Source organism: Pomacea canaliculata, linkage group LG10 (genome assembly GCF_003073045.1).
Source record: "Pomacea canaliculata isolate SZHN2017 linkage group LG10, ASM307304v1, whole genome shotgun sequence".
NCBI lineage: Eukaryota > Metazoa > Mollusca > Gastropoda > Architaenioglossa > Ampullariidae > Pomacea > Pomacea canaliculata.
Window position 1 is genome coordinate 9,834,781 of NC_037599.1, and position 23,358 is coordinate 9,858,138.

A 23,358-nucleotide genomic window follows, 5' to 3' on the forward strand; every position below is an offset into this window, starting at 1 on the left:
TTTTTTTTTTTTTAAAGTGGTTAGCAGACGCCAGAAGTTTGTTATGCCGTCAGTTTCAAGTTATCAATGTGAATTCATTTAGACTTGTTTAGACTTGTTTATTTTCTTGTTATTTAGAATTTTAGAATATATGTTTTTTATGTTTGTTTTACAAATGTCATTACAGCAAATATTACTATCAGTGTTAAGATTGTTGTAAAAGCAGACTACTTCAAACTTCAAAGCAATGGCAACGGCTACCGATAACTATGCCCCGTGTAGGAGTGACTTGGAAAAACATCAGAAAAATTTAAGTGAACGCGCACAACAAATCGTTGACGCTTTAAACGTCAAGCGAAAGGCAGACACTCAACTATTAACAAACTTCAAAACTAGACTACATGCACAGGTGATGACATCTAAATTCGCTAGCAACAGCTTTTAATTATTCTTAGTCATATAGGCCATGGTCACAATTCATTCAATAAGTCAATCTATCATTTGATTTAACAAAAAAATTGGACGTCGCGTGTGTGTGTGTGTGTGTGAGAATATAGTCTAAAAGTATGATAACTGCTCGTACTTCAACTGTCCTTACTCCTATATTTCCCTAAATGACGAGCAGTTTAGGTTGACCACAAAAGAAATATTTTCAACGTACATTGTTTTTATTAAGCTTTTTTAAAAACTAAAGAATGACTATTTCTGATTTTTATTTATTTTTAAATGAGGTTTTGTGGTTTGAAAAGTATTTAACAAATACTTTTTGAGAAATCTAATTAAATGTGACCTTTAAAAGAAATGAAGGGTGGGTGTGCGTGCATGTAGTCACATGTGAGAGAGAGAGAACACTTGGGGGTTTGATGTATGCTTAAATGAAGCTATGAGAACTCTGTATATCATATAATATCTATCAATGCAGGTAGAGAAAATGAGCCAAGCATTGGAGCAGCGTATGTATCAAGTTTATGAAAAGCAGGGTCCTATTTTCAATGAAAAGATACAGGAACTGTTTCAATGTCTGGAACGAATTGAAAAACTGGAAGAAGAACAAGAAGCATTCAAGCAGGATATGAAGAGCTTCTTCCAAGAAATAAATTAGTATTGATGTTTTCGTAAGAGTCATTTCCATAGAATTGTTAAAGTTCTTCTTGTTCAGTTGCAAAATGTTTACGTAATCACAAAGAAGTCATTATTTCTTTTTTTTTTTTACAAAGATAATTATAATTGATAATTATAATTTGAGTAACCAAAGAAACAAAACTAACTGTTACCTGTTTGATGTTGGTGCATTTTATTTGGCTAATGCATAAAATCATTTAACAATTACTATCCAAGCCAGTTCAAGTAAAACTATGAGTTGAGAAAAACTGATTTTATACATTTTCTGATTTCTCTCTCTCAGGCACTCACCCATGCACACAGTAGCAGTAATGCATTTGAATGTTATCCATTTTTCAAAGCTGTTTTATAAGTCCATTTTTGCCATTTAACATGCATATCAGTAAGTAAATACACAAAATGCTAATATGAGAGGAATGTTACAAATTTTCATTTGGATGTCAATAGAGAAATCAAATGTCTGGTTAATAGAACAAAGGGTGTCTCCTGATACTTTACAAATGAATATGAACAAAAATTTGTTAAAAAATTAGCAACTTTAAAGAGCCCACCACTGAAATGTAATGAAAATAATAAGCTATTTCACAGATATTAAAATGTAAAAGGGAAGCTAGACTTCCTTAATTTTGACTCTTAAATAACAATTGGTACAATTTGAACCCTAGACCTTGTTAGCATACTTGCCTAAAAAAATACAGAATCCATTAAACTAGTCTTGAATTTATTATATGGCATGTACTTGTTTTGACATGCAAAAAAGTGTTAATATTAATGTCGTATTTATTTCATTATGAAATGCGCTGATAGTTTTCAGAATTTTATTCATAATATATTGATGCTGATAACCAATTGAGCTGGCATTTATTTACACCATATGAAGTCTCTCTCCACTTTTGAGACTTCTTATCCAAATCAACTGCTGGGTAACTGCCCATTTATCTGGCATTTCTCTTCTGTAACAAATCTTTCTCTTCAGACATGGGAATGGTGCATGGTGGCATTGTCTTCATGAACAGTATTTGAAAGAAACAAACATTGTGTTGAATTAAAGAAAAATTCCTGGTTGGCGAATGAAAAAAAATTATGATCTAGTGACTTTATTTGCATATTGTAATACAGGGAAATGATGAAGAGTATCTGGAAGGCAAAAGCAGCTACCACATTTTTGGCCCTATTTTGTACAATAAAATGGCAGGAAAATTATTAAAAGTATTTCATTAATTTCTTTTTTACTCCTCTCCACCCATCTTAATGGTGACATTTGCAGAAACAAGCTATGTATTCTCACAAAACACCACATTCTTCCAAATCATCAAGCGCTGCAAACAAACCATCTGTACTCAGACTGAAGAGAAGCTCTCTCATTTACATTTCAAAACCAATTTCCCCTCGCGTACCTCCACAACCCCATCCCTGCTCTCAATAGCAGCCTGTGGAAGGAATCAACCAGAATGCCACTAGCCAAGACATCAAAAAGCACAAATGGGGCTGGATAGGACACACCCATGCACACACCAGCTTACACCATTGCTAAGCAGGCACTTGACTAGAACCCTGAGGGGAGGAGGAGAGTTGGGAGACCAAAGCAGACTTGGAAAAGAACAGCAGAGAGTGAGGCAAGTGCTCAAGGTGTAACAAGGAATAAACTAAACTGAGAAGGTGTCGTGCCAAGAATGTATTGCTTGCTTTTTCTTGTAAGGTTTAAGCAAGCACATCAAATAAATGTTCTTTTGTACCACCAATATATAAATACACAGTTCAAACTGGCTCAAGTATGCTTTCAACATGTACATCAAACTGTCTAGAAAGTTTTTCAACGGTGTATATTTATCTTTGTTGAAAGTTCTTGACTATAAACTGTTCTAAATAGCAAACAAATTATTTAATGGCACTTTTGTGGCTTTAATAATCTTCCAAAACACTTACATAATTATATCTGAACATTTACTTCTCAAGGAGAGATTCATGGTTGAAAAGTAAAGTAAGATCATTGTGTTTAAACACATTTCTCAAAGAGGCAAACATCATGCTATAATGAAACACTTAAACCCCAAATTTGTAACTGTCTCTCAGGTCTCAATATTAAATACTAGGACAATCACTACTGCTCATGCACAAAAGATTTCAAAATTTTCTCAGGAAACTGGCTTTTAGAGGTCTTAAACATTGTGTACCCTATCAAAGAGTCAGAATAAGACTATTATAGTAGAAAAGTGTTTTCAAACAATGTCCTTGTTTATATTTTAAAAATTAAAATGAACATACAGAAGTTTTACGTGTCAAGCATTATTAAAATAAAGCTACTCATAACACATAATACATTTTAAAAGGATAAATGCTGTAGAAATATATTAAGAAAATAAATAAATATACTTATCTTTTAACATCTACATACTGAACATTTTGAATACTGAGCCAAACATTTGTATAAGCAGCCATTTATGACACCAAAATCAAAGCAAAAACCAAAGGTGTGATTTTTTTATGATGAAAAAGCCTTCATGGTTTTTGGCTTGGCATAAACTACCTGTTTATGATAAAATGATGATGAGTTTGTAGTTAGTGGGCTTGGATTAAGTTTACAATTTACATGGACCGAATAAAAATTATTTAACAATATCGGTTATTGTTTTAATGTGCTTTGTTGTCTTACTTTTGGAAATTTTGTGTTAATGTGTTGACATTTGCCAGACATCGTACTTGAATGGGTTTCTGGATTGTGTTATGAGTTCGGCTTTTTATCTTTTAGTGTCTTGGATATGTACGTGCAACAATACTCCAAAGTAAAAAATAAAATCTTATGAGGATTATGAAAGTAAATATTATACAGACAAAATAAATTCAATACTTCCTTATTTTACATAATTTTACACATTTCTGTTTAAGTTTTATTGTCCTTGATTTTGAGCTCAATATTAACAAACAATTGTCCATAATCAAATCAGAATAGGTTGTAAGTAAATGTATTGCATATAATTAGAAACCTGGCGACAAAAACAGTTTTACAGAATAACAAGAAATGCTCAGAGTTCGCATTTTGAAAGCATGCACATAACGATGCCTGAATAGATAACAAGCAGATTTACCTCCTTTTCACCCTATCTTGATATTCCCAGTCTTTCCTGTGCCCTCCTGCACTTGCTGCTCATGAAAGCTCTTCAACTTCAAGATCCTTGAATGAGTGCATGCTATCTAATTGTGACAGGCAAATGCAAGTAAAGAAACTCTTACAACTCCATACTCCATGTTCACCAAGGCTACCTTAGCCTGCTAAGTTGCCTGGGTAGAAGTTAAGAGAAGCTGACAGGAGGTCAAACAAGAATAAGCAGGAAATTTTATGCCCGGTTCAACAGCAGCTTCTGTGATCCACAAACAACTACAGTACATCATAAAAAAGACTGTTTCTAATTGATCTTGATAGGCAAACATTTCAAATTCATGTATACTCCAAAACATGCCTTATAAATACAATGATCAATTTTTGGCATAAAGTGTTTGTTAGATGTGTTTTACTCGTTTCAAAACACCATTTGTTCAAACACATACATGGGTACCACTAGCACAATATTTTCATGACAATATACAGGCAAAGTGGGTTTGTTTTTTAGTCTACATACAACCTCCCCCAACCACCCCCCAAAAATATCCCCATTTCCCACACAGTTTCTTTGGCTTTTACATAAGGATATTAAGAGACAAAATCCACATGGACCTGAAATTATTTGATCAACTTTAACATTGCATTAAAATTTATTTTATCTTGCTGTCTTCAGTGTATGTGCATACACATGCACACAGACACATATAACATGCAAACAACCTTACCAAAAAGATAAACTCCTGTTACTCTATTTTTCGCACAATTAACATATATAATGCACTTAATAGAACAACTTTACATAACTTCTAATACAAATTATGTACAAATTTACAAATGTAAATTTTAATTATCCTCCTGTTATGTATAACCATCCTTCCAACTTCATCTTGTCTTCTCTCATCATCTTAGTCTCATAGTTCTTCATAGATATCTGTTAGAATAATATCATCAAAAAATGAAATTTGTATGATATTCTGCAATACTTAAAACTGAAAGATTATTAGTATCTCAAATGTCTGTTGGGCATGACTGGTAATAGAAAAATGTGTAACATCTACATTTTGACTAACATTTGACATGGAACATTTTATTACACACTTTTTCCGGTTTATATTATAATATCATAAGAATTTAATATGACATGACTATTGCATAAAAGATAAGATTTTTTCCAATTATCCTTTTATATGGGAGAAGCAGAGTACCTTTTAATTCCAAGCTTCTTGTGCAACATAATTTTGAAATCTTCAATGTTACGTTTATGACTAGATGATTATCACCAAGAAGAGTTTTTGATAATTATGGGGCATTAGTTATTCAAAGACTGACAGTTAATCTAAAACAACCGACAAGACACAGTTACCATCTAGTTCACCTTCCTCTTCTGGTAGGGCTTCATAAACTTCACCTGGTCTGAAAAAAAAATTTATTAGATTTACTAACGGAGTTCACAGTTAATTTTTTTGTAGTGCCGTTAAAAGTTTTCTGCCAGTGTTAGAAGACAATACACCAACAAAACACTTGTCTGTATGCAGAATGCTTGGAAAAAAGTATGAAAGTATGATTTTTCTACAAATGTCCAATGCTAAACTTACTCATCATCATCATCTTCAGGTAGCTTCTTAGTTGAAGTCTTTTCATCTTTGAAGCCAGACATCATCTGAAAAGAATATGTTTTCAAGAGTTTACCTTGGAGAAATAATTAGATAAAGATAAAGCTTTAAAAAAATTCCTTCATCACGGGGAAGTAGACGATATTAGTAACAAGTTCCCCGCATAAAAAAGGCAGGAGTAGCTCAAATATTTTTACTATAAACAACCCATACATAAACTCCAGAGCTGCAAACAGATACAGAAAAATATTTTAAATGAGAATGGGACAAAATTCCTTTCTTTAAGTACTTACCAGATGGTATGACTATAGGAAGTTATCCCAACTAGGTACCTCCATTCCAACTGTCTACTCTCAGTTGGTCAGAAGTGACCAATGAACAGGGAGAACACAAACTCAACCAACTCATCCCCCCTCCCATCCTGTCCCTGCCGGCCAGTGAGTTTACTTTTCCAGTTTTTTGTCAACTGAAAGAGACTCACAGCAAGGAGGCGTGAGGGAACTAGGAGGCATCTGAAGATGAACTTCTTCCAGGAGGCAGGATTTGTTGCTCCAGATTTGCAGGTATTGTAAGGCAAAAGCAGAGACAGCCACCAGGTCCTCCAGCTGACCCTAGGCAAGACAACAATGAAATAAAAAAAAAAAAAACACCATCTGGAGAGGGTGCATGCGTAGTCTTCATAGCGGCAGCAAGTCAGCTGCATTCAAAAGCCACAGAAGATGCAGCCAGCCTCAGGCAGCTGGTCAAGGTAAAAAACTACATAGTGTCCTGGATGGAAGCCACTTGAGTCTCTGAGAGGGAAACACGGTTGAGAAGAGTCTGGAATCTCATCCCCAGGTAAACAAAGTCTTGATCTGGCTCCACCTCTGACTTGGTTGGATGAATCTTCCATCCCAGTGAGGTCAGAATAGAGATCAGGCCCTGAAGATCTGAGCTCATCTGCCTGGTGTTTTGTGCATGGAGCAGCCTGAAATGGGTGAGCACTGCATCCAGGGTTCGTGTGAACATCCACCGTGTCAGGCACCTCTCAAAGGTAAAGTGGAGGAATTGAAACGCTAAAGGGTGCATCAGAACATGCAGATAGGCATCAGCTAAGATGATGTTTACCACTAAATCTCCAACTGCCTGGCGGTCTCCATGGAAAAAGTGCGGTGGATAAAGGAAGGCGTTAAATTGACTGAAATCGAGAATAGGTCTCCATTTCCCCTCTGGCTTTGGAACCAGGAATAGGATGGAGTAGAAGCCAGGGAGGTCCTGGCTTTGTACTTCCTAAATATCCTTCTTCTGCCTTCTTCACACTGATGGGAACTGGAGTCCAGATTGGCATCTAAGTACATGTGGGTCTGCTGGTAAAGGACATGTGCAGTCCTCCTTGATGGTTGCAAATACCCAGGGATCTGTCCCTAGTCTCTCCCACTGGGCTAGGTACTCCTTCAGGCTCACTCCCAGCGGCTGGCAGGGGCGAGATGTGTGTGTGTGTTGGTTGAATTTATGTTCTCCCTGTTCATTGATCAGTTCTGACCAATCAGGAATGGACAGCTGGAATTGAGATAGCTAGTCCATACAGTCATGTCATCTGATACAGTAGGAAGAAGAAAATCTGAATCATTACAGTACGATAATGAACAGAACCTGATCTCAAAACTAAACATTTTTTGAATTGTTTCATTAAAATTTAGATGTTATGAACCAAACACGGACTGAAAGCAAAAGTTAAGTATACAAAAGTAGCATATGTTTACTATGCACTAACACAAACTTTACCAGCACTCATCATATTAAATATTGTAATGGCTTTTCCACCTTTGTTTAATATAAAATCTATTATGATTTTAACATTAAAATGTCATGAAGAAGTATGGCTTAATTTTTTTTAAAGTGAGAAACCTGACAAAGGTAATCATGAGTTCAAATGTTGATGCAACTTGACACAAATTTAGTATTCTAGGCTTATCACATCTGGACAAGTCATGCTGGCATTAGTGTTTGCCCTATGCAGCATTGGAGTTTAACTAACAGATGCTGATGAGCTTGTACACAAAAAGCCTAAGTGAGCATGGCAGTAGTGATGGCAAGTAAGGAACATATCAATGAAGGGCAAAGCACTGGAAATGACATGAATTGTGCATGGTAACACCGTTTTTTTAAAATTCTGTTAACTTAAAAAGCACAGTATACCAAGCCTCACATCTCTTGCATAAGCATTTCTATATTGTACTTCCAATAAGACTATATAGGCGACACACTGAGTGCATGTACACAAGATGAAAAGAAAGTGAAAATGTGTACTCCTATAATTATTTCAAGCATTAATGAATTCTGATGAATAAAACTACACATTTGTCACCATTTGGAATGTTTTACGATGAATTTAACAGTAAAGTGAAAAATTGCTTTATATATTTGTAACATATTTATCAAGCAAATGAATTATAATTTTGTTTGTATCACTACTATCATTTAGAAATACATATACCATAATGATAAAAATATTTCTCATAGGAGTGTATGTATAACTAGTCTGAAGTTACATTTCTTAGCCTTGGTTCAAGAAAATCACACTATAATAAGTCTATCATTAGTCTATGCATCATCTAGATAACATGATTTTACACACACTTTGTATATAAGGAAGACACCTATGTTATAATCAGTGTATATATATACTATAAGGCATCAGCTTAAAGTGTACAACTGTCTTACATTTGATGACATTTCTGCTGCAACCTGTTAGACAAAGTTAGGTAATCTAAAATTTGCTGTTAGAAAGATCTATAACATATCAGACAAATGCCCAGTAATTTCATAAGAAAAGAAGCCCACTTCGAATTACTTATTGGGTTATGCCTGTTAAACAGTAAACAATTTAAAGACTACGAGTTGTGATACTATAAAAGATATAGACTTAAAATATTTCCAAAATAATATTTTTTTTAACTGAGTACATTATGAAGGAAGAATTCTTTGTTAAACAAATATTGCATAATCAAAGAAAAAAAGGAGAGAAAAACAGAAGAAATAAATTGGCACATTGACATAATTGACACAAACTGCATGCTCCCTAAACATTGCAAGGAATTAATTATACATCAATGTCTCTCGTGCTTCCTACAGCTATTTTCCCACCACCCACATGACAGTCATTATTCTCTAGGTATATTAAAGATAGAAATTTTAATATGCAGAATGTCTTATAAATTAAAAAGTAAATTGGATAGCTATATTTATTAAATATATTAATTAGATGGATTATACATTATGATCTGAAACCCAAACCAAACAAATTTAAGTTTGAAACTAGAACATCTGGAATTAATGGTTGTGATGGTTAAAACATACAAAGGACAAAATATAAAGTCATAAATCCCAGAAGTCCAAAATAAAAATCCTCAAACAATCAAGTAAACATTCATACAGAAGAGAACTGTCCATTTCCAACCATATGGATCTGTTCAATGTCTATGCTAGTCCTGCTTACATCCAAAATATATTTCAGCATCACCTTGCAGAGGCGAAAAGAAATAATATTAATTCATTTCATAATTTAACACCACTAATCCTTCTCTGTCTCCTCTCTGTCCTTCATCAATTGATTGTTTTTTTTGTGAAAAGCTTGTTTTTTCCCCCCTAGCTGTTATATCCCCATCCAGTTACCCAGACACAAAAATCTCTGTTAATTCAAAAGATCCAGTTTATTCTATAACCATTTTCTAATATAAGTCCAGTAAGAATGATACTAAAAACACGAGCTTTGTCTTAGCACACCTTAATAAAAAATAACTAAAACCACATTCCAACAATTTTAAACTTTTTTTTATATCCAGCAATATAATGTTTCTAAGTGTGAACTGAAATAAGACAATGGAACAAAAGCCTACAAACTAAAACAGTCAAAAGCATTATTCAGATCTCAAGATCTCTTGAATGAAGCAATCAGAATGACCTTACAATGCCTTTTAGTGAGTCCAGCCAGTCAAAAAATCTTTAAAAAAGAAAAAGTCTTTGCCTAAAGCAGCACGCAAGAATTATGCTGTAGCAAATCTCTTAAGTCCCTGTCCTTATTTTGGCGTATACTGATATAAAATTAAAGAGATGTAACATGTGAACAAAGGCTTATTTTGCAATACCTTTTTTAATGTGCAATTCAATAACATGTCCTAACCAATTAAATCGCAAAGATTGTTGGTGCAATTTTAAAGTGCATCTGTTCAAAATCCTTTTTGTGCAGTCTGTGATTAAACTTACACTTAATTCAGTACCCTTGGCTGTAGCTGCAGATATTGATTCCAAAACCTATTAAAATGCATTTGGTGATAAGTCCAAGTATATATTTATCATGGGTAATTGTATAATTCTATACTGCAATACATCTTGAAGGATGTTTATCAGAAGTGAAGAGGCTTACATATTTATGCTATTGGTCAAAATGCCAGAAGTTACCTCGGCATCTGGAGCAAAATGGTACAAAAGTTATGTTACCTATTTAAAGATAGTCTTTACCTAACTAAAAAAAAAAAAAAAATCTGTTTTACAATAACTCTGGGTTGCTAAAGCATCATTAAAGGTGTATATCTACAACTAAACACAAGATTTGTTAGACCTTATAGATTACTATGCACATGTTCAAAAAGTGTTCAGGATAAGCTGCTGTTTCAAGACACAAAAACAAAGTGCATTACTTACAGTGCGAATTGTTGGTGTAGCCACCTCAATGTTACTTGCTTGAACAAGGCCAACTGCAGATAAGGATGCAATTTGTATGTGCATGCATCATCCACAAATACATGCAACTATGTATTTTCACATATTCTCTCACTCTCTAATATCCACACACACAGTCCTATAGCCTTCCAAATAATGATATGCTTTAATTAAGTCTTTACAATTCTTTATTCTAACAAACATTAAATAAATCATCTCCTGGATATCTCAGAAAGAAACTGGAGTTGTAAAAATTCCATGCATTACATGAAATTCTTTCACATAAAGTTTTAACTCCTTTTACACAGTTTGCACTCTTGAATGCAAACGTCTTCATAGCTACATTTCAATTGCATTGATATATTGGTATTGAGTTCAAGTTTGAGAGGATAAACAACAGACGGAATACAAGTAACAAAAAAGTGTACAATAGTGCAAGTGTTGCAAGCCTCACTTTTGCCATTTGCATTTTGTACAAGCCATTTTCCAGCTGGAGTGTCAGTCATTTTGAGGATTGTCACTATCTCCCCTTTGCTGACAGCTAGTAGATCTTTTCTAAATGCGCCTCCACCTGAATCTTTCAAAACAACTCCATCCCCTATTTTTTGGTCCATGTCTTTTATCTGCAAACAAATGTTGTTCCCCACTGAGTACATATTCAAAAAGATGATTAAATATGTTAATACTGAATATTTCACTATAACTCTTCTTATGGGAAATTCCATACATTGCAAATCGATCATGATCAGGAATCAGTAGGTATTTCTGCACCTTAAAATGAACGTTGAACAGCTTACAAACATTCCTAAGAGCAAATATCACCTAGAGAGAAAGAGAGAGTAAGGAGGAAAAGGAACAGAAAAATGACCGAGAAGGATGATCTATTTATGTCAGACTATATGAATTCTCACCTATGTTCAATAACATACCAAGATGTTTGTCATAAAAAAAACTACACCATAGATTTTTTTCTTATGCACAAATAATTTATTTGACATGATACTTTACCCCAAACTTGGCCATAATTTTTCTTTTTTCTTCTTCCTTCTTCTTCTGCTCCTATGAAATAAATTAGAAGTATGGGTAAATGTCACATTACTTGCATTTCAAATTACATTCAACACTTAATAATGCTATCATATTGCATAATGCATCTTTTGAAAGTCCAATAGCATAAGGAAAAAAAATACCAAAATGGCAATTTAAGACCACTTTTTGGTGCTTGACAAATAACTAACTTTTTCTTTTTTGCTCAAGTTGTCTTTATTGGTAGATTTCTCTTTATTTTGTTGCATCTCATTATCCTTCTCTTTTTCCTTCTTCTCTTTCTTTGTTTGCTTGCCATCTGATGGGGGTGGTGACATAGGTTTATTGATTCTAAAAAAGAAAACAATGAATTTATACACTCCATGTGATATATAAAAAAAGTAAAATTCCAAATCACCATTTACTTGCCATTTTTTAAGTACACAGATATCAACTGCATCGGAAGAAGCATTATCATCATTAAATTTTTGTTTCTTACAAAGGGTCTATGTAAAAAAAAATATATTATCTAAGCATTCTCCACAGCTAAATACACTAACAAGATGACATAGTTTCCATGAAAAGGTAGGTTTAATACATTCAGATTTTGCATAAATTGTTTTGAGATTCTAGAAGAGAAGAAAAAAAGGAAAAAATTAATGGCTAGAGGTGTGCTACATATTTGTGGTGAAACAAAAAAAGATTAAACTTACTCATCAACTGCTTCATATTCTTCTTGTGGCCCCTCCTAAAAAAGGAAATTTGACAACACAGTTTAATTCACCTCTACAGTTAAAAGGCAAAAATGTAGATCCATGATATATTAATCCTTCTCACACACACACAAACGCTCTGAAATGTAAATTAAAAAAATGCTCTTGCTCTATTACCTCAGAAAAGTCATCATAGTTCTCCTCTGGTTCAGCAGGCTCTGAGAAAAAAAAATTCAAACCATATAAGATCATGATTTCATCATGATTTCCCATTTTATCTTTAGAGACTATTCACAATGATCATGAGGCAGTTTGGCAAACTGGTTACTTGCTTGAAATATTCACAGCACTGACCCTCTCACTAACACCTCTCCACCTACTTCAGATATATTTTTCAGTAGTTTCCAATTAACATAAACTAGTATTTAAACTCAGCAAAAGATTTAAATTTAAGACTTTTTAGGGCTAATGTTTTCTGAAAATCCCAATACATTTTGTAGGTAGGGAATATGTTTTTCCATCTGCAAATGTATTTATCTATGCTGCTGTGCAAAATGCAAACACCCATCTGTTTCCTTCTGGACAATGACTATAATTTCTTTGCTGACACATAAAGAGATCAATGCAGAAGTTTGATCGAAAATAATATCTAGTTATTATGAGACACATAAATTCTACTAAAACAATGCTGACCAGAGGACTATAAGGCTTCTAGCATGCCAGATCTATGAGCATATGATGTCAGGCAATTCTTTGTTACGAGGACAAATAGTTATTTATAGATCACCAGTTGTTACATACGTAGGCGAGATAGAAAACAAAATACATTTATTTACTATTTGTGAACATATTTACTAAATATTACTAATGCAGCCAAATTAAATAGTTGCTTACTTGATGAACAGTCATCATAGAATTCATGTTTTTCTTCTTCCTCTGTAAACTCAGGGCTGTCAAAGAAAACATATGAGTAATATTTACTACTATGTCCATGATGGCTGAAACGTTATTTAAAAAACCTCAGCATTTATGTAATACACTAAACATAGCATAATTGTATAAGTTAAAATTTTCAGTGCAATCTGATAAAATTGATCACAGACTTACTCTGGTTCTCTGATATTTATACACCATGATCACACACTTAAACATATTTTCTTACAACAGGTGGTCTTACATTGCAGAAACCCGAGCACCACCTTGTCGTGCAGCACCTCCGCTTTGTCTGACCACAACATCTGTACTTTGTGCATCATCGTAAACCTCATCCATCTCCTCTTCTCCAGTTTTCTCACTCATCAGATCTTTCTCTGAATTGTTTGGAGAAGAAAATTACACTAAATGCTGTACGCAGTTGACTAACATATTTTCAATCTTTTTTATTTTTAAATGCCTCTCAGATCATAACATGGTAATATTTATGTAACATTGTAACAGTTCAAGAAAGATGCAGCAGCAGTGATGAGGATTTAAGAGTCCCTAGGAAAGTGATAATTTCTTTTTTTGATAGTATAGATAGTAATAAGGGGCTCTTTGGGGCAGCTCAATATAAAAGCATTAAACAATATTATAACCTATTAATATCTGCCAAACAGACTCATGCATTCATGTTTTAAACAGCTGCATTCTTTTGCACACAATAACATTCAGAAGCCCCACAGCCAAAACACTGAAGGGCAGCTTCAGTCTGTTGGTCCTTCAAACCCTCTTTAAAATAAATGCATGAACAGGTGACAGAAAAGGCTCCTATAAAACTATTAGACAGATGAGTAAGTAAATCAAAAATTGTTCTGATAACGTATTAAAAAAGAGGAAAATTTGCATCATCAATTTTTTGAAAAGCCAGTAGAACAAACATACTCATTTTTTCAACTTCTTCTTGGTATTCCTGCATGAAATTTGTTAGATTGATGTTATCAAGTCTTTGAGGTTTTTTAGGTGCTGGCAAGGAGATCTTTGATAAGGCAGAATCAATTTTTCTAAATTTTTTCCCATCTGTGTGCCTTACAATCAGCTCACTTGACTGTCTTGCTCCAGGTGCTTTTCTTAGCTGTACTTTTGAAAGCTCAGCTGCACCTACTGTGCCATTGATGATAGGTTTTACACCAGGCAGTTTCAGTGGCTTTGGCAAATTGGTGCTGCCTCCTTTGCTATCATCTGCCTTATCATTTTCATTAGGCAGAAAGCTGACTTTAAGTTTTCCAGGTGGTGGCTTTAGTGGTTTTAATCCTCTGTCTGGTAAATTTGTATGTCCTCCTCTAATAGCTTGTTGCTCTTCATTTTCTGACTTTTTACTAGTAGGTGATAATGATGATGCTGATTCTGCACTGTCTTCTTTGGGAACACTCTGAGAAGGGACACTGACAGGGTGTTCACCAATCTTTTTGGTGAGTACAGGGGGCCACTTTGATGATTTTGATTCTGCATTGTCTCCCTTGGGACTTAAAGGCGAAGTGAGATTTTCCTTCTGTTGAGGTTTAGGAAATAAAGCTTTCTGGGAGCTATTGGACAGGTGACATGGATGGTAAACCATCTTTGCCACCTGAACTTTTGTTTAATACTTCAAGTCTTTCTTTGATACTGAGCCGGGCAGTGGACTTGTCATGCACTGGTTCTTCAGATGGAGATGAAGGGGTTGTAGATGATGTAACATCTGTGTCACTGGCAAGAGGTTTAACAGGTGTTATATCTTTCCTACGCCACTTTGGGATAGCGTCAGAACCATCCTGACTGGCAGCTCCGCCTGAATCTGTTGTATGAGGCTTAACTGGCTTCAAAGCAGGATGCACTGGCTTTGGTTGTGTGGTGCTGATTTCCGGTTTAGTGGCAGTTGAGGGTCTTAATGTTGTTTTCATTGGTCCTGCAAGCTCTTTATTTTTGCCAGCATTGCTGTCCTGCAGTAAAGCCAGCCTTTCTTTCACAGACAAGGAGGCACCATTCACCTGAAACATTAAACAGATAATCAGATTATCCCACTTACTCTCTCCAACATTAACCAAGTTTCAGCACCCAGTAAATCATAATTGCAATATAATTACAACAAATTTATGGAAAAGAACCCGATAGCCATGTCAGTGAATCTTGTAAAAGCAGAAAACTGTGACATACCACGGTGCTATATTTGGCAAGCTGACAGTGACAGACAAAAAAGAATTTACAGTTTCCATTAAACTGTACATGATGTACATGAAGGTGGCAATAAATTAAGTTAGTAAAGCAATGAGAGACATTTTGATGATAAAGGAACAAGTTTGTTGAACTTTGGAGCCAAATACCCCTCCCCCCTATGAGCACCATCAAAGACCAATGCAACGAGAACATGGTCCTTATCTATCGAGAAGTTTGAATAACATATGTCACACGGTACTTTTTTAGATTTTCTTTCTCCTTCTTGAATCATTCTGCCTAGTGCCACTGTATCCTCATCTCTATATTCTTCCATGTCTCTGACTTTTAACACTTGTCTGTGTGCATTTGTGCATGTGTATTTGGGTGAATTCAGATTAGGTATACAGATTTATATATACATATGAAATGAGTTTGTTTTTCTCTTTTGCTATTTTGAAATTTACTTTTTTCTTAGTTGCTTCTGCTACTTAATAAATTACAAAGACAAAATCTTGGTTCTTATACTTCCTATAAATGAAATATACTGTACACACATATCCTGTTGATTGAAATAATGATTTATTTCAAAGGATTAAAACATCTTGACTGACGTTATATGTATATTATAAAATGCATAATTATTTAATAGTGACAACTTGATCATTACAATTTTATAACAGTATCACAGAGTAACTCTAGTAATATATTCTCCAAATTTAGCTTTATTTTTTATACATTATATATTTATAAATACATTATAACGTACCAACATTAAATTTATCCCTACAAAACCACCCCACTGTTATTACAAGGTCAGTAGCAACTTTTAAAAAGAAAAGGTAAGTACACTGGTGTATAGAAGCTATATATAAAGTGTTGTGTACATTTACCACCATTTTTTTAATTGTATAATCCTATAGGTATAGGTCAGTGGGCTCATTATAAAGATTCAATTCTTTCTCACACCATTACACACACAGCTGCTCATAATTTTTTCTCATACACACTCCCTCAGAGAGAGAATAGTGTGTGCACAGATCTTACAAGCATGAACCCACTAACACTTTAAGCAATCATCACCAGTTTGAAAACAAACATTACACGACTTCAGGTTCAACTAAGTACTATGCCTGTCAAACAGGCGATGAAACATCTTTCATCTATACTCTGTAGCCAGATATAGTACTTGACTTTTACGCTAACAAGTTGCATAAATTCATTAGACCACCCCTCGTTAAACGATGTAGAAGTTGCACGATGTTTGCATTGAATAGATACTCATCTACTGCAGTAACTTACCGACATGTTTTGTTCATTAAGTCTTCGAGCTTGTTAGTGTGGGATATTGTCGAGGTGGCCTTGTTGCGGATTCTTTCACATCTCACAAGCTTTACACAGCGAGAAAATACTGCCTTCCCCAAACACGGAAGTTATACTTGTGTTAACACAGAAAGCGTGCACAAATCTAATGACTGATGACACTTGTGGCTGGTCGTCCGTACTCAACACTGACCTGCCAGTCGCACCACACTATCGTTTTAGATTACCTCATTATTCCCAACCAGCAGGGCTGTTGGTCTTTAAATAATATTACATTGTATGTTTCTCGTGCACAAAATATAGTAATGTCAAGTGGATGGTTTGTTAATAAACCAATCCGAAATCGAAAGCGATTAACTTTAATCCCTGGCGACCAACTGTACACTGACGTTTCAGTCGAAGGTTCAGTTGGTCTGACCAGGAACTAGTGTTAGGGGGTTGAGGGTTGCGCCTAGCAGACCAGCAATTCACTTCCTTCTTTCCTCTGAAAGCCATGTATATGGTGTGTCGACATCTGTCGACATATTTATGCCAGCACATTTTTTTTCTGGTCCCGTGGTGGAAGGGGATGCAGTGGAAGGGGGAGGAGCGGCAAGCCACCAAGGAAGTGACAACATATGATACGCACCATTGTGAGCATACGACACCAAATTATAGAATTATACTGACGGTAATTAATCAGTAGGCGGAGGGCAGCTGCATGGCTTGCAACTTCATTGTGATCAGAACTTAATTGTGTGCTAATTGTAACAAGTTGACCAAGCTGGACCATTGTGCACCGACGATCGATTCATTTATTTCCAGAAGTAAATTTATTATAGCTTATATTTAATATGTATGGTAATACACTCCGCCGCTTTTTCGATCGTTATATTGACCATGCACAGAATGCGCCTTTGTTACTATCGGATTTAAGAGCAGCAAAAGACATTAATTCAGGAAGAGACTAATGTGAACTTGGGCAAAGTATGTATAAGCCTGTCAGTGTTGTATATGTTGTCCATATTCGTACATTTTTTAGCTCTACTTTTTTTGCGGTAAAGTAATTTACGACAGTAGTTGTGAACATAATTATTATATTGCAGGTCATAAAAAACAAGGTCAATCATGGAATTTGTCCCTCTAAATCGATCCCTCCTCCCCCGAGAGCTGAGCATCTTAATTCCTATGCCACTGACACAAACACACAGTTCATATACGGCATCCGGCAAGTGTGATGAGATGAGGATAGATATGAAAGGCTAGCTTGAGTTTATTTTCTTTGCTGTAAGTTAATTGTGCATCCTTGCAAAGGAGACTTAAAAGAGACCGTTTGGAACAGGATCGAGCAGACTGTAATTAAGTCTGTACACGCACTGGCACACAAAGAGAGATGTACGTGGGCGTTGGAGACTTGCGTACCAGCAAGTTCTTCCTGTTTCAAAAGCTGGGTCTGGAGTGTGTTAAGTGGCGTGAATGGCTTTTCTCCATTGTGTGGAAATGAATGTAATCCCACGACCTTCCGGGATCGTGCTGTCAACGAATTTTTGACATCCGAAAAACATGCATCACCAACAGTGTATTCTTTTATTTCTTATTTTAGTATCTTCCGATGTTTTGAACAGATCTAGACACTATAGACCACAACCGACGGTCTGTGGTTTAATAAAGTATACGTTGAATTGTTGATCGACGTCAATCTCGTGACATTAATTTTAGTCTCGGTGTATTGTGTTACTTCATGGTGGGAAGACAAAGTTAATTTTGTTCGCTTTTATTTTTAACTGAATCGTAAATTGATTCAGAGGAAAAACGGGTGAGAGCTAGAAAGCTTGATAGGTATGGATGGGATAAAAGAGGGAGAAAACACCTGTAGCACACGGATAACTTTATCATAGGGTGGTTATTTCCCTTATCTCAACTTAATAACTTTAATCTTTATTGTCTGGATCAATGAGGCACTGTCGATCTTCAAATATGTGAGTGGTAATAGTGAAAAATGATTAAATTGTAAAATTGATTCTCATCCTTGCGATATCTTTGTCAGTGGTGGTAGGGAAGGTAACAAAAAGCGCGACATCCTAGTTGGACAGTCACACAGTCATCTCGACGCTGCAGGCCCATCAAATCACGATGCTACTAAACAAGCATCATCTGGAAACTTACAACAGACTTCAACAGTATAGCAGTCGGGAGAATTTTTGGCATTTCTCAACATGACAGTTTCTTTTAGCTTGAAGTTTAAAACCCTGCGATCATTCAACAGGTCTAGGCCAGCCCAGGGAGACCTAACACTCTGTTTGCCCGATTAGGCAGACACCAAATTAATGACCTGAATATTTGCGACTGGCAGTTACAGATCATGACTTTCAGCAGTTAGTGCTACTTTGTCAAAATACACTTGTTTGACCAACCACTAATCCTCAGGGAAACTAAAAGCTGATGAGAGTAGCTAGAACTAAAAGGAAAAAGACACGATGACGAAGAGAAGCTTATGTCGGTGTATATTTTATTTTTTCTTGCAGTCTGATATCTTCTTTAAGGAGGATGCATATATACGAGTTTTCAGCCTATGCTAGAGCACCTAAATCACTTTCCAGCCTGTGTATAGCGACGGACAGGTAATTCGTTATTTTTGCCAGGCATGTTGGGACTTGAAGTGCTAATCTTTAATTTTAAGGAACTTCCTTATAACAAACACATTAACTACTTGTCTCCTTGTCACATTTACAAAATTAGACTGACCGACCTTACATATACAGACAGACATGTAAGACAGAAAGGACTTCTGTTAATGCATTTTTGAATAAATGGATGATAATAATAATGTAAACATAACGCGCAGCATCACTGCCAAGATAGATCGCACGCTCTTCGCAGACAAATAATGATACATAAAAGATGACAGCCAGTGGACAGTGAGGTACGTATAGGCACACCGAACAACATAAAGATGAGGTGCAAGAGTAGAAGGTAAAGCAATGAAGGTATGAAGGGATGTAGATAATATAAACAGTGTAAGATGTTATATGGCGGCTAGCATGACAGTATTCCCAGGGAGTTAAATAGTAATTCAGGGATATTTGTGAACAAATATGTTTGCAGAAAGCGTTTAAATGTAGCCTTGTAGTCCGAGTGGTGAATGTGATGTGGAAGAGAGTTCTACTGCTTAGCAGCACAGAGGGAGGACGTCCGTTGTCCCTGTGTGACTGTCTTTGTGGGAGGGAGGATAGAATGCAGGAATCTGATAAGGAGCGAAGGTTTCGGTCAGGAGTGTGGACAGAAAAGATTTCAGTAAAGTAGTGTGTGTGTGTTGGGGGGAAGGGGCTTGCAGTTAATATCTCCAATGCATTCCAAGTTTTTGTGATTTATTTTTAGATACAGATGTTTCAAATATATACATGTATTGTCTGAAAAGAAATCTTTTTAATCTCATGTATTCAAATGTATCATATACATTAGAAAGTTATATTAGTGCACATTTTTCACGATCTAATTAAAGAACCTGTTTCAAAACTACTTGTAGGTGGTCATAAATTGGTTTTGGCCTCATATCATTCTCAATCAGTGCGAAATCCCCGCGAAGTGGAAGCATTTTCCCTCAAAATCAACAACAACATCTCATTCTAAAATGACTTCTCCTAAATGTTTGCTTAAGAAGGAACCAAATATCGTCTAGAAATTTATTAATCGCTTTAACTGTTCTAGAATCTTCTTTAAAAAGAAAACCGACGCACCTCTTCACGTATGGGAGAACACACCTGTAAGATTCTGTCAGTGTACACTGACCATTTGTCAAAGTATTAGGCGAGTCAGTCTGAAAGTTCAAACGGATAGTTTACCTGTCGTCCTGTGGCACTGACTGATCACTGTGCTCCTCAGGTGTTGTAGGTGTGAGCGTGATGGCTGGTGTCGTGAGAACCTTGTGCGTCCAGTTCGCTTGAAATGTTTGGAGTAACTGTGGGGATGACAGTGAAAGTCGAGCTACAGATGAGTCCATCGATCATCCAGTCGTCTTTAGCCACGTCATTCACCAGCCGGTAGTCTTACTGGGTGATCAGTAAGTGTGCTAATCTTTATCTATAGCCAACAGCTACAAGTATAATGGAATACTTCCTCAAGAAAACTCTCAGCAGCGGAAACAATTATTGTGATCTCAGCCTAGTAATAGAAGACACCATGGTGATCGGGAGATATTGTGTCTTCAGGGTCACACGTACATTTACATGAACATTACGGGAGGAAAAAAAAAACCAAACAAACAAAAGCAAACTCGGAAGTCGGGCAAATTTAGCAATGTTCATCTGTCGGAATATCGAAGGAAGAGACGGCTGTCTTCGCAGTTTCTCCCACTTTATTATTGTTAGCCCTCTGCCTTCACAGTGTAGAACTTCCTCAAGTTCGAAATATCCACTTGTCTTTGTGACATTTTGTTTCAGTGTGATCATGTAGCAAAGACATCAGACTTGTATTTTTTGTTTGTTTGTGTTCTGTTGTTTTTTTGTTTTTTTTTGGTCCGGTTTTTTTTTTTCTTTTTTTGCAAATACATTTCTGTATTTCTTTGTCTCATAAAGATGCTTAATTCCCATGCATGCGTCATCTAGAAAAACTGGACATAAAGTCAGGAATCTTTTCGCATGTAAACATATATTCATGTACACATTTTAAACTGTTTCTTGCTTCTGCTCTCTCTCTCTCATACAGTAATGCCAAACGAAAAATTGACTAGTCAAAAAGTTGAGCATTAGAAATGTCCTGTTGCACGGCCCAGTTTAGATGGACCTTTACTTGAAAGGATTTTGAATGTTATGTGCACCGGGGCTGATGGCCCACAACATATACACGTGTGTTCAAGTTCGTGCTTTTTAGCAAATTCTAGTTCCTGAGTGGTGCTTACTACTGCGAGGACATGATTTCTCTCCTATTTCCTTGTACGTCCTGTTTGCCACGGTGAACTGTAATCCATTTGCTGGTTTCTTCGTGGTATCATTGACTGTCGGTTCCTGATCTTTCATGCACAACACACTGAACTCACTCCACAGATGGAAATGCGCTCTAAATACTCTATTATTTTTATTATTTTGAGTAATAATAACATTAAGATAATTTTAGGTTTATTTGTGCTCCATGTCGTGAGAAAAGCTTGCGCAGGTGGTCGCGAGCGTCCTCATTTATATGGAGCCTCTTTCTAAATTAGGTTCAAGGAGATTTAACACTTTCCGTTTTTTGGTTTTTTTTTTTTAGTAAAGTCTTTTCACTTTGTTTTCTCGGCAAGAACTCTAGTTCCCTTACTAGTTTTATTTTTTTCTGGCGAATAATTAATAGCCGCCTGTTACAGGTGTACCACTTTTTTGTGTTGCCTGTCCTTTAACGGAAAGATGAAATGTCACGTTGAAAAAATATGCAACTGCCATTAACTTATAATTGCAATATTGGATTGTGTGGAAGGTTTCTTCCTTTCGCAGGCTGCTTAACATTTCCAAGTCAGCATTTTTACGAATAATCCTGATTCTATCGAAAGGAGATTAAATACTTGCTACTACTATATTTTACCTATGCCTGACAAGTGGCTGGAGCAGTCAGTTTTGAGCTCAAGGTGATTACTTACAGATACATCGGTAGATTTGCAGGCTATGTCAACTGTGAAATGGACCTTCTAGCAGACTCGATTGTTCATTTGTTATTATTTATGTTCCTTTATCATTGATTACCTATACACATTTTCTTGGGAATTACAGAGGCTAGCAATTTTGCTTTTCCAATTTCAGTTATTTGCTTATTTTTGTTTGAACCAAGCTTTAATAGTCCTTAAGCAAATTTATCATATACTGAATGTCTAAGTCCTTATACAATCCTTCCTCACATTATTCTTTCTATATTCTTTTTATTTTACTCCTGTTACAAACACGAGAGTAAAGCTAACTCAATTACATTTTAATACCTCTCTGCAATTCACAGGATTTCCACAACCTCAGCCGGGTTTTCCCAGCCATTTTCAGCCTGGGAATCCGTTACATGAGCGGACACAATCATCTTAACATACAATGGCCTCGCGATTCGCAAATGATAAATGTGTGAAGGGTGGTGTCTGAGACAATGGGTATGGGTGGGGAAAGGGGGTTGATGACATCCTATCCTGTAACTTTTAGCTCGACATGTTGTATAACATACGGCTGTCTCTACACACTTGACGGGATGTTTAGAAAGGATTATGCAGCGCTATGTCACAGCCCGTCCTCTCAGTAGGAGTGCCGTAAAATGATGACACATTTCTTTTTTTAACCCTTCTAGGCAAATAAAAATTACAGGGGGTGGAATAATAAATCTCGGGCAATATATAAAACAGTTGACCTAGAGTTGAGTGCTAAGAAATGGGGTAGAGGACTATTCATGTTTGGTGGTGATGTACGTAGTTTATCTTTAGTTTCGATAAGTGATTTCACACACACACACACAAATTGGCGTGAAACATCGACAAAACTGCAGTTCTTTTACAAGTTATAATTATACACTTATGTTCATACGATACAAGTGTTCAAACTAAGAAGTTGAAATAAAGAGTAGCAGTCAGATCTCACCAAAAACACGAGTTCAGAAATGATCATGCCTCAACATCGTATCACCCTACACCAGCTGTGTACTATTTTATTGAAAACGCTTCGAATTCCCATTTTATAGCCACAGGAACACGTCTTCC

General features: G+C 35.8%; 1 protein-coding gene across 5 annotated transcripts; it reads right to left on the reverse strand.

Annotated features, from left to right (window-relative positions):
• Positions 1–1,249: 1,249 nt before the first annotated feature.
• On the reverse strand, positions 1,250–20,648 carry LOC112574375 (FYN-binding protein 1-like). Of its 5 annotated transcripts, none has more exons than XM_025255409.1 (15): positions 20,504–20,648; positions 14,115–15,196; positions 13,432–13,564; positions 13,149–13,204; positions 12,432–12,472; positions 12,255–12,289; positions 11,754–11,892; positions 11,524–11,574; positions 10,970–11,138; positions 10,498–10,550; positions 10,060–10,107; positions 8,518–8,541; positions 5,797–5,861; positions 5,565–5,614; positions 1,250–5,132 (listed from the first exon to the last, which is right to left on the reverse strand). In XM_025255409.1, the coding sequence occupies exons 2-15, from the start codon at positions 14,785–14,787 to the stop codon at positions 5,113–5,115; spliced, it is 1,557 nt and encodes a 518-aa protein (XP_025111194.1). In that variant the 5' UTR covers positions 14,788–15,196; positions 20,504–20,648; the 3' UTR covers positions 1,250–5,112. The 5 variants fall into 5 exon arrangements, with proteins under 5 accessions (XP_025111194.1, XP_025111193.1, XP_025111196.1 ...); XM_025255408.1 differs by lacking the exon at positions 20,504–20,648 and adding an exon at positions 16,662–17,079; XM_025255411.1 differs by lacking the exons at positions 10,060–10,107; positions 20,504–20,648 and adding an exon at positions 16,662–17,078.
• Between the last annotated feature and the right edge of the window lie 2,710 nt (positions 20,649–23,358).

Coding starts and splice junctions, on each gene's coding strand:
- LOC112574375 (XM_025255409.1), bottom strand. CDS start 14,787: ATGGTTTACCATCCATGTCACCTGTCCAATAGCTCCCAGAAAGCTTTA. Junction 11,893..12,254: donor GAATATGAAGCAGTTGATGA/GTAAGTTTAATC, acceptor TTTCTTTTTTAG/AATCAATAAACCTATGTCAC. Junction 10,108..10,497: donor CTACACCAACAATTCGCACT/GTAAGTAATGCA, acceptor GCATTTTAATAG/GTTTTGGAATCAATATCTGC.